General features: G+C 43.9%; 1 protein-coding gene across 1 annotated transcript in view; it reads left to right on the top strand.

Annotated features, from left to right (window-relative positions):
• The window catches only part of DDX39B (DExD-box helicase 39B), a 44,165-nt gene that overhangs the window by 7,062 nt on the left and 18,446 nt on the right, over positions 1-18,657 (top strand). The window contains exons 2-6 of the mRNA XM_040323090.1: positions 8,826-9,069; positions 10,649-10,776; positions 10,866-10,958; positions 13,953-14,136; positions 15,532-15,650. Of these exons, the coding sequence (XP_040179024.1) occupies positions 8,859-9,069; positions 10,649-10,776; positions 10,866-10,958; positions 13,953-14,136; positions 15,532-15,650 (735 nt within the window). The 5' untranslated portion in view covers positions 8,826-8,858. The remainder of the gene's footprint in view (positions 1-8,825; positions 9,070-10,648; positions 10,777-10,865; positions 10,959-13,952; positions 14,137-15,531; positions 15,651-18,657) is intronic.

The following is an 18,657-nucleotide window of genomic DNA, read 5'->3' as shown; positions in this document are numbered from 1 at the left end:
AATTGGTTTCCCCTGGACAGAAATTGTCCAGGGAAAGAAAGAAGAGTTAGGATGGTCTATAGGGGGTATGGAGCAGTCAGGGAAACCATATACAAGTGCTTTTTACCTATCAAGTGCATGGAAGCCCTATTGGATGAGGAAACCAGATCTGATAGCAATAGGCAGATTGTTATCAGAATTGGTGTCCCCTGGATAGAAAGGGATACATGAAAGAAGGAAGAGTGAGGATGGTCTATACAGAGTATGGAGCAGTCAGGGAAACCATATACAAGTGCTTTTTACCCATCAAGTGCCATGGAAGCTCTATTGGGTGGGGAAACCAGATCTGATAGCAATAGGCAGCTTGCTACCAGAATAGGTTTCCCCTGGATAGAAAGGGACAAATGAAAGAAGGAAGAGTGAGGATGGTCTATACGGGGTACGGAGCAGTCAGGGAAACCATATACAAGTGCTTTTTACCCATCAAGTGCCATGGAAGCTCTATTGGGTGGGGAAACCAGATCTGATAGCAATAGGCAGCTTGCTACCAGAATAGGTTTCCCCTGGATAGAAAGGGACAAATGAAAGAAGGAAGAGTGAGGATGGTCTATACGGGGTACGGAGCAGTCAGGGAAACCATATACAAGTGCTTTTTTACCCATCAAGTGCCATGGAAGCTCTATTGGGTGGGGAAACCAGGTCTGATAGCAATAGGCAGCTTGTTATCAGAATTGGTTTCCCCTGGACAGAAATTGTCCAGGGAAAGAAAGAAGAGTGAGGATGGTCTATACGGGGTACGGAACAGTCAGGGAAACCATATACAAGTGCTTTTCACCCATCAAGTGCCATGGAAGCTCTATTGGGTGGGGAAACCAGATCTGATAGCAATAGGCAGCATGTTATCAGAATAGGTTTCCCCTGGATAGAAAGGGACAAATGAAAGAAGGAAGAGTGAGGATGGTCTATACGGGGTACAGAGCAGTCAGGGAAACCATATACAAATGCTTTTAACCCATCAAGTGCCATGGAAGCTCTATTGGGTGGGGAAACCAGATCTGATAGCAATAGGCAGCATGTTATCAGAATAGGTTTCCCCTGGATAGACAGGGACAAATGAAAGAAGGAAGCGTGAGGATGGTCTATACGGGGTACGGAGCAGTCAGGGAAACCTTATTGAAGAAGTGGTATCTCGCGCCAATAAAGTGAAGTATATAAAATGAAATATATTAATATGACATATATATTAGTGAATAGGCTGCTCCCCTGAAATTGAGACCAAGGTCAAAAGGTCAAAATTGGATAATAGTGGTGTGTAAAGGGGGCGCTCTAAATTAATTGTGTAATTTGAATAAACAAATGATCAAATAATCCGTCTGTGTCAATAAACAAAAATGGTGAACAAAATAATATATACAATAATTGAATAATACAATAAATTGGAATAAGAATATATATAATATAAAAAAGGGAGAAAAGTTGTAGTGACTAGATAAATAAAAAATATATAGATAAAGTCCATTCAAAAATTATTTGGGTGAAATCCATTCAAATATGTCCTAGGCAGATTAAACTGAGAGGACAATGTTGAAAGTTCATGTGAAAGGTGTCGTCCTCCACCAAGAAAATATCCCCCAAAAGTGCACTAATGGATGGCTTCTTACCACAAGACGTTGACCTGATTGTTTAGAAAAGGTCACATAAAGCGATTGGTCACTAAACCAGTTGAAGGATTCAGCTGTGTAGCTATATGTCTCCTAGACTCGGGTACTCTCATAAAAGAGGGAAAAGGAGAACCGCCATAGTAAAGTATTGTTTATTAAAATATACCAAAAAGATAACAGCGTAGCCAAATGGTCTCTTACTTTAGTAGTGCCTGAGACCCGGCACTGAGGCTAGTCGGCAAGGCAGATACACTGCAATGAAGGTTCCTCGCTGGGGAACTGGCGTGTGAGATGAAATTTCCTCGCTGGAAAGACAGCGTGCGTCCCAAGCACGGGAGCCAGCGGGACCGGAAGTGCATTGTTCGTACGTAACTAGGCGCCTCGACGTACGTTTCGTGGTAAACACGTCGTCAGGAATGGTGCTGACGACGTGTTTACCACCTAGTTACGTACGAACGACGTACTTCCGGTCCCGCTGGCTCCCGTGCTTGGAACGCACGCCGTCTTTTCAGCGAGGAAATTTCATCTCACACGCAAGTTCCCCAGCAAAGAACCTTCATTGCAGTGTATCTGCCTTGCCGACTAGCCTCAGTGCCGGGTCTCAGGCACTACTAAAGTAAGAGACCATTTGGCTACGCTGTTATCTTTTTGGTATATTTTAATAAACAATACTTTACTATGGCGGTTCTCCTTTTCCCTCTTTTATGAGAGTACCCGAGTCTAGGAGACATATAGCTACACAGCTGAATCCTTCAACTGGTTTAGTGACCAATCGCTTTATGTGACCTTTTCTAAACAATCAGGTCAACGTCTTGTGGTAAGAAGCCATCCATTAGTGCACTTTTGGGGGATATTTTCTTGGTGGAGGACGACACCTTTCACATGAACTTTCAACATTGTTCTCTCAGTTTAATCTGCCTAGGACATATTTGAATGTATTTCACCCAAATAATTTTTTAATGGACTTTATCTATATATTTTTTATTTATCTAGTCACTACAACTTTTCTCCCTTTTTTATATTATATATATTCTTATTCCAATTTATTGTATTATTCAATTATTGTATATATTATTTTGTTCACCATTTTTGTTTATTGACACAGACGAATTATTTGATCATTTGTTTATTCAAATTACACAATTAATTTAGAGCGCCCCCTTTACACACCACTATTATCCAATTTTGACCTTTTGACCTTGGTCTCAATTTCAGGGGAGCAGCCTATTCACTAATATATATGTCATATTAATATATTTCTTTTTATATACTTCACTTTATTGGTGCGAGATACCACTTCTTCCATTTGGTTTCCCTGACTGCTCCGTACCCCGTATAGACCATCCTCACTCTTCCTTCTTTCATTTGTCCCTGTCTATCCAGGGGAAACCTATTCTGATAACATGCTGCCTATTGCTATCAGATCTGGTTTCCCCACCCAATAGAGCTTCCATGGCACTTGATGGGTAAAAAAGCACTTGTATATGGTTTCCCTGACTGCTTCATACCCCCTATAGACCATCCTCACTCTTCCTTCTTTCCCTGGACACTTTCTGTCCAGGGGAAACCAATTCTGATAACAAGCTACCTATTGCTATCAGACCTGGTTTCCTCATCCAATAAGGTTTCCATGGCACTTGATGGGTTAAATCAGGCGGTGAAGAGCGATCCACATTTTTTTTTGCTTTTCAGAGGCATTTTATATCAATGTATTGCCTCTTCCTCTTAATATAACCCAATAAATGCCGCATGACCACATCGCAGTGGTGTGCATGCCCCATGGACCTGCAATGCACACTATTGCATCATGGTAGTGCGCCATTTAAAAGGTTAAATCAGGCGGTGAAGAGCGATCCACATTTTTTTTTTTTTGCTTTTTAGAGGCATTTTATATCAATGTATTGCCTCTTCCTCTTAATATAACCCAATAAATGCCGCATGACCACATCGCAGTGGTGTGCATTACATGCAGTTGTGAGCTGATCACAGTGCAGCCACCATTCACTTTGCATTAGAGCCCCATGGACCTGCAATGCACACTATTGCAGCATGGTAGTGCGCAATTTAAAGGGTTAAATCAGTCGCAAGCCAGGCACATATCGCTCTTTCAATGTTGTGCCATTAGCTGTATAAGGGGGCAATGAAACAAGGAGAGACAGTGGGCGGAGCTGGAGCGGAGTAAACTGGGAGGCTGGAGGGGCGGAGTTGCGATCGGCTACAGAGGCAGAGCCGGGAGGAGCTGGTCTGCATCAGGCTGGAGGGGCGGAGTTCCGATCGCAGCCGAAAGCCAGGGGAAACAGGTTTCCTTGGGGAAACCAACTTCGATACAACAGTGCGCATCCACGAGATCGAGCGGTGGATGCTGGGACAGCATCCACCGCAAATAGGAAGTAGCTCCTTGTGGGAATCGAGCGCCCAAAGCCAAGATGGCCACGGGACGCAAACAAGAATAAAAGTATTTATTATGGACGGAATAACAGCGGAGGGGCGGCCAGACACCGGAAACGTGAGTTTAGCACAGCAGTGCTAATACATATTTGAATAGCCCATAAAAAAAAAACGATTAAGCCGTGGGAGGTCCGCTTTAAGTGGTTAAGGGCTGGTTATGGTGAGTCTGCAGGTTGCGGGTGCGTTTGGAGGACAGGAGACACAGGTCTGGCGGAGGTGCCCAGCCTGGGGGAATCCAAGATCTGTCGCATATACAGTGGAACCTCGGAGTACGAGCATAATCAGTTCCAGGAGAATGCTCGTAATCCAAAGCACTCCAAAGCACTCGCATATCAAACCACGCAACTTTGGAGTCGCACAAATGTGAAGAGACCAAAGGCTCTAAACGTCTGATTTGCTTTTCTTGTTTGGAATAACTTAAACTGGTATTGTGCCACAGTGCCTAGCTTTTGATATTCTGTGGGGGAGATTAAGGCCCCTTTCACATATACGCATCCCGCGAGGATCTGTACATGTCTTATCCGCTTGCTCAGCAGGGATCGCTCCGCTGATCCCCACTGAGCTGGCAGATGACAGGGCAGTCCCCGCACACTGTACAGGGACCGCCCTGTCAGATCTCCGCACTCCTCCTCTATGTGGGGATCGGATGAACACGGACCGTCTGTCCATGTTCATCTGATCCGATCCGAAGACGGATGGAAAAATAGGATTTTCCTCCGTCTGCAGAAACGGAGCATTGCGGCCACCGATGAGATTGGGTGTCGGGGGATGTTCATCCCCTGACACCCGCCATCTCATAGGGATTAATGTATGTCCCTTTTTCATCCGTAAACGGTCTGCATGTCTGAAAGGGGCCTTAGGCTTCATGTAGACGGGACGTTGTTTAAAGCAGAGTTCCACACAAAAATGGAACCTCCACTTTTCAAAACCCTCCTCCGGTGTCACATTTGGCACCTTTCAGGGGGGAGGGGGGTGCAGATACCTGTATAATACAGCTATTTGCACCCACTTCTGGGCATAGACTCCTACGGGGGTCACGCCCCTTCCCGTTGTCTTTTGGGAAACACACAGGCCTCAGTAAGGCTTAATTTCCATGGACGATTTTACAGCCACTTTCTTTAGCCTTTTTTACAGCTTAAAAACGCCTGTCCATATTTTGTTTTTGTTTTTTCATTTTTTTTTTTTTTGAGCTGGAGCGTTTTTTAACGTCTGGCGTTTTTACAGCTCTAAGGCTGGAGCTTCAGAACGTACTGGTCCTGGGTTTTTTTGCAGCTTAAAAACGGCTCAGCCATCTACAGCTCAAAAACGTCATGGTGGGCATGAGGCCATAGACTAACATGGAGAGCCGTTTTTAAGCTGCAAAAAACGCTCAGAAAAGTGGCTGTAAAAACGTCTATTAAAAGTTAGCAGCTGCAGTATTTGTAGCTGCTGGCTTTTAATATTTTTTTTTTTTTTTTAGGCGGACCTCCGCTTTAACCTCTCCCAAACAACTTGACGGCTAGAAACCGACGCCTAAAAACATCAATTTAGCCGCGTTTGTGTCTAGAAGCTCGTGTAACAATTTTTTATTCTTTGTTGCAATGAAAATTGTCTAAACGAAACGCTGCTAAACGGGCAGCACTGTGGTGTAGTGAGTAGCACTCTCATCTAGCAGTAAAAAGGGTCGCTGGTTCCAATCCCGACAACGACACTACCTGCCTGGACTTTGCATGTTCTCCCTGTGCCTGCGTGGGGTTCCTCTGGGTACTCCGGTTTCCTCCCACACTCCAAAGACATGCTGGTAGGTTAATTGGCTTCTGCCTAAATTGGCCCTAGTATATGAATGTGAGTTAGGGACATTAGAGTGTAAGCTCCTTGAGGGTAGGGACTGATGTGAATGTACATTGTATATATAAAGCGCTGTGTAAATTGATGGCGCTATACAAGTACCTAAATAATAATAATAAACATGAGTTGCCACGTTTAGCTGCGTTCACAACAAGCTATTACAGACATTTGCCATTTTCAAATGTCTCTGAACATCTGTCCTGAATGCATTTTTTTTGGTGCGGCCGTTGAATTTTAATAATCCAACATGTTGGATATTTTTTGAAAAAACAAACTATTTTCTAATTAATGACGGGAGAATCGTGCGAGAAATGTAATCGAAAAAGAAATGCGCATGTGCAAGAAAAGAAAATTCCCGGAAAGAAAAGAAGATTCCCAGCCACGAAAATTGTTTTTTTGTAGGAACAGGAGGTGAAGTTGAAGGTTTGGTTGGTCAAATTTTGAAATCAATGGTGGCACCACAAAACGCACACATTTTCTGATTTTCAAAAGAAAGTTCTTTCGAAATTTGACCCGTGTGTGGCCAGCATAAGTCTGGGTTCACACACATGCCAACGCAGACATTGCATGTGATTCGCACCCGCACTGCTGTGCCGATCACATGCGATGTCTGTGCAATGGGAGTTCAGCCATACAGTTAGTATGGCTGAACTCGCATTGGATTCGCACAAAGGTGCATGGACTTTTTTTTTTCTGAACTGGAATTGGATCGCAGGGGTGATCCGAATCCACAGTTTGCACTGTGATCTGTGAACTGATCTGGGAGGGGGGGTGTCATTAAAGTGGTAGTAAAGTCTTTACTACCACTTTTACCTACAGGTAAGCCTATAATAAGGCTTACCTGTAGGTATAAAGAATATCTCCTAAACCTGTACGGTTTAGGAGATATTCCCCTCGCAATGCACCGCTGATTGCGAGGGAGTGACGACATCGCCGCTTCAGCCAATGCACAGCGGTGCATACTAGCTCATTATGCCTTTTGCCTTTCAGGTGTAAAAAAAAAATACAATTATTGGGTATACAACCGCTTTACCTTGTGTGAACTGCCTGCTGGGAAGATGCGATGCGGGAACCTGCACTGGAATCGCGTTGGTTCCCGCAACGCAAGGCTAAATCGTAAATCGCAGTAAAAATGCGGTGCGTTTTTGGTGCCCTTATCGACATTCTGCCGATTAACACCATTTTCGGCTGAAATGTTTTGGTGGCCGAAATTTCAGTGCATCTCTAGTAGTTCGGGATAAAGGTCTGACCCTGGATGCTGTATTTCTGTGCCCAGGGTCTCTCATCCGTCCCATACCAAAGATACCTGCTGGGTGTATGCATACATAACAGCTGTGGCTCCTGTCAGCCTGTCATTGCTTTGTACAGACTTCCTGGATGCAGCTTAAAACATGACCAGAAAACATGGTCAGAAAGATTCACTATGCTTTTAAAGTGCAGCCAAAAATCGAAAACAGAAAAATCAGCACAAGGGATATAACTTACAGTCAGTAGAATGTGATCCTTCTGTTTATTCCTCTGCTTTTAGTAGTAATTCTCCTCCATCCTGCCACTGTAATTTTCCTTCCTCTTGACGGGGTTAATACAACTTAAGGGGCTGTCACAGGCTCTCATTAACGCCTTCCTGACACCTCTTGGCCCTTTAAAGTGGTTGTAAACCCTTACAACACACTATGCTACAGGCAAGCCTATAATGCTTACCTGTAGCTACCCTGGGGGCCAGATCCACATAGAAATGGATAGGCGCAGCGTATCAGAGATACGCTACGCCGCCGTATCTTAGATACGCTACGCCGCCGTATCTTACCTGGCTTTAAGTCGAATCCTGGAAGAATTTGCGCCGTAAGTTACGGCGGCGTAGTGTATTTCTGGCGGCGGAATTCAAATCGGCGATTAGGGGGCGTGATTCATTTAAATGAAGCGCGTCCCCGTGCCAATTGAACTGCGCATGCTCCGTTTCGAAATTTCCCGCCGTGCTTTGCTCGAAATGACGTCGCAACGACGTCATTTTTTGAACTTAGACGTGACTTACGTCCATCCCTATTCACGGATGACTTACGCAAAAAATAAAAAAAATTCAAATTCCGACGCGGGAACAACGGCCATACTTAACATGGCAAGTCTATCTATACGCCGCAAAATAGCAGCTTTAACTATACGCCGGAAAAAGCCGACTAGAGACGACGGGCGCGCGTACGTTCGTGGATCGTCGGAAAAAGCTAATTTGCATACCCGACGCGGAAAACGACGCAAACTCCACCCAGCGGATGCCGAAGTATTGCATCTACGATCCGAAGCCGTACGCCTGTCGGATCGAACCCAGATGCCGTCGTATCTTGGTTTGAGGATTCAAACTAAAGATATGACGCGGGTAATTTGAAAGTACGCCGGCGTATCAGTAGATACGCCGGCATACTCTCTCTCTGAATCTAGCCCTGGATGTCTCCTAAACCTGCACGGTTTAGGAGATATCTCCGTGTTTGCATGTGCCAAAGTGATCTGCGCACTGAAGCAATGGCACGTCAGTTTAACACCTCCCTGCCCGGCTTATAGTAAAATGACGGCTGGGCGGGAGCACTGTTGTTCTGGGAGGACAGAAATATAAGAACACTCCATATCCTTCAGCTTGCCATCAAACCATTTATAAGCGGGTGAATGGATTTGGCCTTTAAAACAAATACTTTTTAGCTTTGTCATGTGGTTTGTTTTTAATCCTTTGTTTCTCTGTACCAAATCATTATATTTTATATAAACTTTATTTAGGATACTGTATCAGGTATAAAAGCTTAGAGCCCAATCCTGGGTAAATATCCACTGTCACTCTTGTCTGAATTTTAGAGTAAAGTCAACTATCACAAGTTTCCTGTTTGTTTAGGCGTATAAAGTGACTCTTAAGCTTTTTCTGTGCAGACTCGCCTGCAGATCCTTCCAGTACAGTTCAAGATGGCAGAAACAGACGTAGACAATGAGCTGTTGGACTACGAGGACGATGAGGTGGATAACCAGACTGGGACCGATTCCCAGGAGCTCCCGGTCAAGAAGGAGATGAAAGGTTCCTATGTGTCCATACACAGCTCTGGCTTCAGAGATTTCCTCCTGAAACCTGAATTACTTCGTGCCATTGTGGACTGTGGATTTGAACATCCATCAGAAGGTGAGTGAACGAGGCTAATGGGATGTACACTGTAAAGGATAGGGGAAAGCAGAATGGGACGTCTGGAACTAGATACCGTAGTAGAACATCCAACCTGGACTTTTTAGGCACACCGAAATTTCATGAAAGTAAATAATATATCTGTAATAAATAATAAAACATTGGCACAAACAGTTGAGTTTAAAATTGATGCTGAATATACTGGGCCAGATTCAGAGACAAGATACAACGGCGTATCTCCTGATACGCCGTCGTATCTCTGAGTGCGGTCGGTTGTATCTATGCGCCTGATTCAGAGAATCAGTTACGCATAGATTTCCCTAAGATACGACAGGTGTAAGTATCTTGCAGCCTGAGATATGACGCTGTATTTTCAGGCTGGACGCTAGGTGGCGCTTCCGTATGTTTACACGAGGAATATGCAAATTAGTATTTACGCCGATTCTGAAACGAACGACCGCCCGGCCCTTTTTTTTTTATGTCGTTTGCGTTTTTTCCGGCGTAAAGTTACCCCTGCTATATGAGGGGTATGTGCGGCGTATCCTATGTTAAGTATGGCCGTTGTTCCCGCGTCTAATTTTGTAAATTTTATGTGTGTGAAAGTCGTTCGCGAATAGGGCTGACGTCATTTACGTTCACGACGCATGCGGGGGATCCCTTCGGACGGATGGATCCGGTGAGTCTGTACAGACCAGCGGATCCATCCGTTGGGATGGAGTCCAGCGGATAGATTTGATAGCATGTCATCAAATATTTATCCGCTGGAAATCCATCCCAGGGGATAAATATCTGCGGAAACAGATCCGCTGGAGTGTACACACCATAGGATCTATCCGCTGAAACCCATTCGCTGGGATTTTTCAGCGGATGGATTCTATCGTGTGTATGGGGCCTACTACTCGCTTCTACTAATAAAACAATAAAAACATTTGAAAATGTGAAATGCCTTTTAATGACTGTACTGTGGAAGCTGTGCCCATCTTTTCCCCATTACTGGCTTACCATACTTTCTTCTGCACTGTGGAGGCAGCCATATTGATAGATAGGGTTCTGCTTTCTCATGTCAGAGCTGTCCACCTCATTACTGGTGGGAGAATATAAAATAAAAACACAGGGAAGGCACAGAAAGCTCAGATGCACAGGATGAATGAAGCTGAAGTGGAGAAATTTTTTCAGGCCCTCATGTACATCTTTCTCTCAGGAGAAGGTTGAGCGGCACAAATTACCAAATCTTAATCTCGCTCAGGGATATGCAATTAGCGGACCTCCAGCTGTTGCAGAACTACAAGTCCCATGAGGCATAGTAAGACTCTGGCAGCCACAAGCATGACACCCATAGGCAGAGGCATGATGGGAGTTGTAGTTTTGCAAAAGCTGGAGGTCTGCTAATTGCATATCCCTGCTCTAGATGAAATGAAGGTACAGGTAGCGTGCTGCTGTTTTTAGGTGGCATTTCAAGACAAATCTTTCAGGGCATTCCCTAGGCACAATAAGTAAATAGATGTTCTCTATAAGATGGCAAATCTTCATTTTTAAGTACAGACATGAACACTATTCTCTGTGCTTTTTTTGTCAATAGTACAACATGAGTGCATTCCACAAGCCATCCTGGGCATGGACATTCTCTGCCAGGCAAAGTCTGGCATGGGAAAAACTGCAGTGTTTGTCCTGGCCACGCTACAACAGCTGGAGCCTGTTACAGGGCAGGTGAGTGAAGTCTTGTCTTAACAATATGTACGTTTTCTGTGTGTGATATGTTGGTAGTTGCAACCTAAAACATTGTTATCTTTCTACAGGTCTACGTGTTAGTCATGTGTCACACCAGAGAGCTGGCATTTCAGATCAGCAAAGAGTATGAACGATTCTCCAAGTACATGCCATCTGTGAAGGTGAGGGAATATGGATATCCTTCATTTGATTTGTTCTTTTGTTTTGGTTCTCAGTTACAGTTAAAAGTTGGTGGTGGTAGTATAATCTCTACTGTACACGAGAAACATCTGCCATTTACAGTATATCTCTTGTAAGAAGTGTGGGTTTGTGTGTGTCATTGTGTGATACTCCTGGGTTGCAGTCCTTAACAATTCCCTGCTGCTAAAAAATAAAATAAGAGGCAGATAATTACCCCTCCTTTACGCTGTGCTTATGGATAAATACACCAAACCGTGCTAACAAAAGTCACAAATTTACTGCAGCAGCATTAAAGCGGGCATTCAGCCTCCCGAGGACGATCCCGCCTCTCCACCCCTCCTCCCTTTCTCTGCAGGAATAGGTCTTTGCTTTTTATTTTTTCCATTTAAAGTCTGCCTGCCTCCCTGTGCATGTCACTTGCCTGATGGGTACAGTGCCCGCTGTGCCTCCCCGGATATGTACGTCACATATCCCAGGAGGCATAGCCTTTCATTCAAGGGAAGGAGGAGGGGGTGGGTTTATCGGTGTGTCATCGAGAGGTCTGCCCGTTGAACCTTGAAGAGCCGACGGGCTTCTCGATGATGTCTGAGAGAACATAAGGGTGGAGGATAAAGCTGTGGCCAAGCGTGAAAGGATCTCAGCGGGACAACGCTGGATCCACTGGATGGGTTCGTTTTTGAAATGTACAGATAACACCATCGGGCAAGCAGGGTAAAAAAAAAAAAATTTTAAATGTGGAGGTCGGCGAGAGTTCCTCTTTGAACATCAGCAACCCCATGTTCATATATCAAATGATTAATTGCAGCGCTGTATAAAAAACAAAACAAAAAAAACTAAAATTCAATATAGTAAAAATGAATCCTAAATCTGCCCCAGTACTTTCATTATTGAGAACTTGTGCAATAAAATTCAAGTGAATGAATAAATATACTACGAAAAAAGAAAACGTTCAATTCATTCAATAAAGTGCTGTTTGTGATATCTTCAAAATGCTGTCTTCACAATTAAGTGTCCACCAGTGTTGCCAACCTACCAGATTGAAATTTACTGACACAACGCCCAAAACTTACTGGCACAGCCAAGTTTTTACTGGCATTTCCAAAAGTTAAAAATTTCAGTATTTAGGCTACAAACAAGTACACAATGCAATATGATTTATGGTAGATAATAAGGCAAAAAACATATTATTTTATTTTCGATATAGTAAGTAAGTAGCTCAGAGACAGGACTCGGGAGGGTAAGAAATTAGATTGGGTCAGGCACACACATGAGACCCTCACAATGACAGCAGTGTGCAGCGCCATAGATCACTGACACGACACGTCCTCTCCTGAGTCACAGTGACCGTCTCTCTCCAAGCCTGGTGGTCCTTTAGTCCACTCCAGTTTAAACAGTACTGCCAGTCCCGTTCCCGACCTGCCTTGCTCCCAACCACACACGAGGCTCTGGTTGCTCCCCTTGCACCATGAGATCACACCACATGCTCAGGCACCGCCTCCACCAAAGCCACTCGAACACACTGTAGCAGGCACTCGGATGGTCTCGGCCGGCTCCAGGCCGAGCATCGCAGTCATATTTTTTACTGGCAACCTTTTCCTTTTACTGGCATTTATTGCCAGTTTTTTACTGGCTGCCAGTAAAAATTCTGACGGTTGGCAACACTGGTGTCCACACCCTTTGTTAGAAAGTCACCAGATACATGCCTTTTTATCTAAAGATCGGCATTACTAACTTAAATCCAGGCTGTCAGCTTCTCCCCCAGGTTGTTGTGCACATTCTCATTAAGACATTAAAGTATACAAAAGAATAAGCAGCCCAATTGTGTAATGCAGTAAGATAAAAACACTTTTATTGTCCACAAATCACTACTCACAAGATCAGATAAAGAAAAATGTAAACGGCTTTCAGAGTTCCTTCACACATCACAGCTTTGCAGAGCCGACACCCGGCGCTGAAGGCAACACAATACCCAGTGATCCAGAGGCTGAATGACAGTCTGTGCACACCCAGCAGCAGGTGACGCCTCAATGCGTTTCGTCCAATCAGGAACTTTCTCAAGAGGATCAAATCTTACTGGATTACGCTACTGAGCTGCTTCATTCTTTTGTATGATTAATGTCTGGATGAGAATCTGCACAGAGACCTGCTACCAAGGAACGCTGACGGCTTGGATTTAAGTATGTAAGGCCAATCTTTAGAGAGGCACATATCTCTGGTGAGTTGCTAATAAAGGATGTGGAGCACAATGTGGACAGTACACCTTCCATAACATGTTACCGGTTACTCTCCTATTCAGGGTGTAACACGTAACTTGTTACTAAATCCGCAAAACTGAATGACTGCATTGAGTTCAGAATAGAGGCGGAGAATGGTACCAACTGCATAAATGGAGGACTGGTGGCTTTTCAGCGGTTGAACTGGTGCCAGTGTTTCTCTATACCCCCACGAAAAATTAAAAGTCAGCAACTACAATTACTGCATCTGCTGACTTTTAACATATGGACACTCACCTGTCCAGGGAGCCCGAGATTTTGGCACCCCAGGCAATCTTCGGTTAGCCTGTTGGGTGCAGCCGCTGCCATTCTTGGTAAGGGAACCCGGCAGTGAAGCCTTTCGGCTTCACAGCCGGTTCCCTACTGCGCATGCACCAACCACGCTTTGCTTTCTATTTGGCCCAGCGGCGGAAAGAGGAGGGGGGCCAAACTTCTGAGAGACCGCTTTCCTAGGAAGTGGTGAAGACTATAGCTTACCCCCATTATTAAAGCTGTAAGCTCACATGGGTGAAAATGTCATGAGGAGGAGGAGGAGAGGGAGGAGAAAATGACAAGGCATACAGTGGAAGTGGGAGGATTTGGGTCATCTAAGAGTACAGATATACTTCAAGGCATATTGTAACTTTTCATAGCAAAATTACTAGAATTATCTTTTTATAAATTGATACTTAGAAATGAAACTTGTTGCTTTTTGCATACTAGGTGGCTGTGTTTTTCGGCGGACTTGCAATTAAGAAGGATGAGGAGATGTTGAAGAAAAGCTGCCCACACATTGTGGTCGGGACTCCCGGCCGAATTCTGGCGCTAGCAAGAAACAAGACCCTAAACCTGAAACACATCAAACACTTCATCCTGGATGAATGCGACAAGATGCTAGAGCAATTAGGTGAGGATGGAATGGGCAAGAGGAACTTATTGCATGAAATGTTATTGAATGTTGCAGATAATCTTAGGATCTCCAAACTGATTGGAAGATCCTACCTGAGTCACATTTTTACAGCTTGTGCATTTATACCTGTCATATTGCCTTAAGGGCCAGTTCACACCAGACGCAGTTCCCTACAGATTCGTGTGCATTTTTTCTGCACTAAAAATGCATGCACAGTGTTTTCCATGTATTCCAATGGCTCTAGTTCACAACATGCAGTCAGTTTCCAGTGCAGAAACTGACTGCATGGTGTGAACTAGAGCAGGGGTGCCCAACCTTTTGAAGAGCGAGGGCCATTTAGGCGACTTGGTAACTGGTCGCGGGCCACAATGAGTGGAACGGGCGGATGACATGCATACTGCAGAGCGGACACGGGTGCAGCCCACTCTACTCTATGGGCCCTCTGATCTGATCTGCCCTTTTAGCGGATCGAATTGGGGGTAAGCACGTGTAAATAGGCACAAGTCAGCTTTCATCTGCCGCTCCATAGAGGTGAATGGAGGGTCCAATTGGGTTGGACTGAGCCTGTGAAAGGAGCCTAAGGCTACTTTCACACTGATGCGCTGCAGTTTACCCACATTGTGGGTGCAGTGCACCTGTGGGTTTGCTGCACTTTTCTATAGATTTCTATTATATCCTGCAGGTGTGGTGCACTTTCAGAAAGCGAACCAAACCTGCAGGTAATTACAGAAATCTATGGCTCAGTGCAGGTAACCCACAGGCACACTGCGATACACCTGCAGATCAGTTTGAAAGCGGCCCAGTAACCAATGCAGAAGATATGCCCATATATACACTGTGATTTTAGTAATGAACTGACCTATAATTACCTGAAAATAAGTCAGGCAGGGCACATTTGGTATCACTCCGCCTGTGACAAGAGTCGGTACTATACAGGAAGCATTGGCTTATGCGTCTCTGCTCCGCTGCTCCTTGCTTCCTCTACTTCTTGTTTCATTCACAACACTAATGCTCTAAGATAAAGGGCTGGGAACCCAAGATCTGGGCTTGCCAACCCATCGTCACAGAACAGGAGGTCGCAGGCCGCATCTGAGGGCTCTGCGGGCCACTGGGTTGGGCACACCTGAACTAGAGCCATTGGAATACATGGAAAACACTGTGCATGCATTTTGTGCATATAAATGGAACTGCATCTGGTGTAAACTGGCCCTAAAAGTAATTCTGTGTAGATAATGTTTAATATCCTAGCAAGATATGTAAACACCACACTGTTTGGATGCCATTGTGCTTATTTAGAACAACCACCTATAGTTTAAGGGCCTCTACAAACAGAATTTAACAATGAATGGACAGAAACGTCTTTGTGACACTGTGTGCTTATTATCATTGCAGATATGCGCAGAGATGTGCAAGAAATATTCCGTATGACTCCTCATGAGAAGCAGGTCATGATGTTCAGCGCTACCCTGAGCAAGGAGATTCGCCCAGTTTGCAGAAAGTTCATGCAAGACGTAATAACCGAATCTTCAAATCCCTCCTCTTCTTCCCTCCGCACCACCCCTTCAGCTGTCCCCGGCTGACACTGCTTCCAGAGAGATGCTGGGAACAAGAAGCTGCAAGCGCAATCGGTTGCTGTTTCCCTTTCATAGAAAGTGACATGGTCTGCAAAACTGTGTCAGACAGCTATAGCCAGCAGTAGGTCCCCGTGGCACCATTCGCACAAGTGTGTCACTGATATAGCAAACAGCCATTCACTGTGACACCATTCGCACAAGTGTGTCACTGACATAGCAAACAGCCAGTCCCTGTGACACCATTCACACAAGTGTGTCACTGACATAGCAAACACCCAGTCCCTGTGACACCATTCACACAAGTGTGTCACTGACATAGCAAACAGCCATTCACTGTGGCACTATTAATTCAAGTGTGTCACTGACATAGCCAACAGCCGATCCCTGTGACACTTATCATTCAAGATTCACCCCAGCCAGTAGCAGACATCCAGTTCATATGACACATCTGATCAAGTCTAACAGCAGTCAACAAACATCCAGTCCTCATGACAGTATCCACAGAAGTCTCACAATATCCAGTAGGCATTCTCTGTAGGGCTATCAATGCTTATAGGGAACACCCAGTTTCTGTGACACCGTCCACACCCAAGTGTCACCGTAGCCATAACCCTGTGGCCTTACACATTTTACAAAAGCCAGCTGCAAAGATCAAACCCCTGTGCCATTTACCAACACATTACCCAAGTATATAGCCAGCAGACAGTTCCATTGTGACACATTACAAAAGTTAACAGCCATTGCCAAATACATATTCCCTGTGTGATACACCACCAGTGTCACACAATAATGACCTTCTAAATGAAGTCGCTTAACACCTCATCACCAATATTTCACATATCTATGCAAATGCTGGTGTGATACCATTTAATTCTTATTTAACACACCAACACAACACACTATATTAACTTTTTTTATGCCTTTTTTTTTTTGTGGTACAAGCAAGCAAGTCAGTCCTAAACCACAGCATTGTTTTTGGCACAAGCTTTGCCCTTTGTTATGAAGCATTATAGAGCGATATTAACAATTCAATGCCAAGGTACTGACCTCTGAGTCTTTGCCACACTAAGGGCCACTATATTCAGTATTTTTTTTTGTGACTGCTGCACTTTTTGTATAGATGAATGCTCAACATTTTCAAGGAAAGACTCTCTTGTATAATTGAGAGCTTTTTTTTTTTCTTTTTACTTTTTGAAGCCATATCTTTGTCACATGAATGAGCTTTTCTATTATTACGTGGCAGTCACACTTTTTTGGCTTCCTCAAGTGACCTAATAGTAATTTTTCTTTTTTTTTTTAAGATTGTATTTTTTCTTTTTTTTTGCCTTTTTTTTGGCAGTGCTAATATATGGACGGGGAAAGGTGTGGTTTACTGCCAGTAGGAACTGGGCACAGTTGTTACTAGCAGTATTAAAGGGCCATTACGAAAGTGGGGGGGTGGGGTGGTATAGCAACGAGGGCTGTTAACTTCTGTTCAGATAGTCAAGCTTAGACAGGCTTTCACTTTGCTGTGGGACTATTGTCGGGTTAACAGATGTTTTATAATGTTTATAGAATGCTTAAAAATAATTATACTATAAAGTTAGCTCTGGGGGCTTTCGTCCTCATTGGGTAGTTAATGCTAAAAAGAGGGAAAGTTTGAACAAGAATCTGTTCACAAACTGGGTAGCTCAATTCAGAAGTGGTGATATGAGTGTGGTGTTGGGATGGCAGTCAGCAGGTCAGTTAAAATTCCTAATGATGGGAAACATTTGAGTTTTGCTATGGAAGTGATTATAAGGGGGTTTAGTGAAATTCCAGAAAGCAGTTTGATCCACGGGATAGCACCAGGGAAACTGGACTCCCCCCTCTCTTTCCATCTTTTTCTGCTCTTTTATCTTCTATGCTGCTTGAGTCAGTGTGAATGTCTGAAAAATATGTGCCAGTGTGTTCATTTTCCCATACACTGGGCATTTTCTGTCCTTGTTTGTAAGTTAGAATGTTGTGATGGTACATACACTGGCATATATTGGCTTTTATGTACAGAGTGAATGTATGAGACTTATATATTGTGGCTTATGTATGCATTTCTTATGTACATTTTGGAAAGGCTTATATATTTAATGTTCTGGTAAGTCGGAGTATGCCTCCAGTATGCCTGCACTTCAAATACAAGCTACTCTGATTTCTCAGGCCTTAGGACTTTGAAAAAAAGGTCCAAAGTGCAGTGATTATTGAAAGTACATAAATCCATAGCTGCAAATTACGGATCAGGTTACTAAGCTTTGAACAGTAAAATTTTAAATCTGATTAATATGCACTTCTGCACTTTAAAGTGGAGGTTCCCCTAAAAATAAACTAGTAATCAGAGGAAGCTTGGTATTCATTCACAGAATACAAAGCTGCCTATGAATGGCTGAACACCGCTCAGAACAACTCCATTCTGTTCCAGGTGTGAGATGGAAATTCCTTGTCTCATAGCTGCAACCCAGCACTGTGAACTGTATGCAACTGAAGATACATGCAGTAAATACAGTGCTTAGAGGCATTGCAGTACTTGGTGAAAGAAAATGTTTATTTGGACCACAGCTTGGTCCAAACAAACTATTTAACTCGACACGAAACCTAGAAATCAGCTTTAATAAGGCCCAGGCAATGCATTGTGGGATGGGAATGGGAAGTTAAAAATCTCTCTTCTGGGTGCACATTTTTCCATTTCAAGAAGCTGGAGGAACCTGTTGTCATCTGGCTAATAAGGTCGTGCTATTGACGAGGTTACCGGAATGCTCATGAGTCTTACCCGTGCCCAATTCCCAATGTGCTATGATTATTTAAAGGGGTGGTTCCCCTAAAAATAAACTTTTAACATTGCATTTCCCACATTAATGACAATTAGAATCGGCTGGTTTTATTAAAAAAAAAAACGTCTGTACGTACCGTTTTCTATATGCGTTCTCACCGCCAC

Source organism: Rana temporaria, chromosome 9 (genome assembly GCF_905171775.1).
Source record: "Rana temporaria chromosome 9, aRanTem1.1, whole genome shotgun sequence".
NCBI lineage: Eukaryota > Metazoa > Chordata > Amphibia > Anura > Ranidae > Rana > Rana temporaria.
Note: the sequence above shows the minus strand (reverse complement) of the source record. Positions and strands in the feature narration are given on the sequence as shown.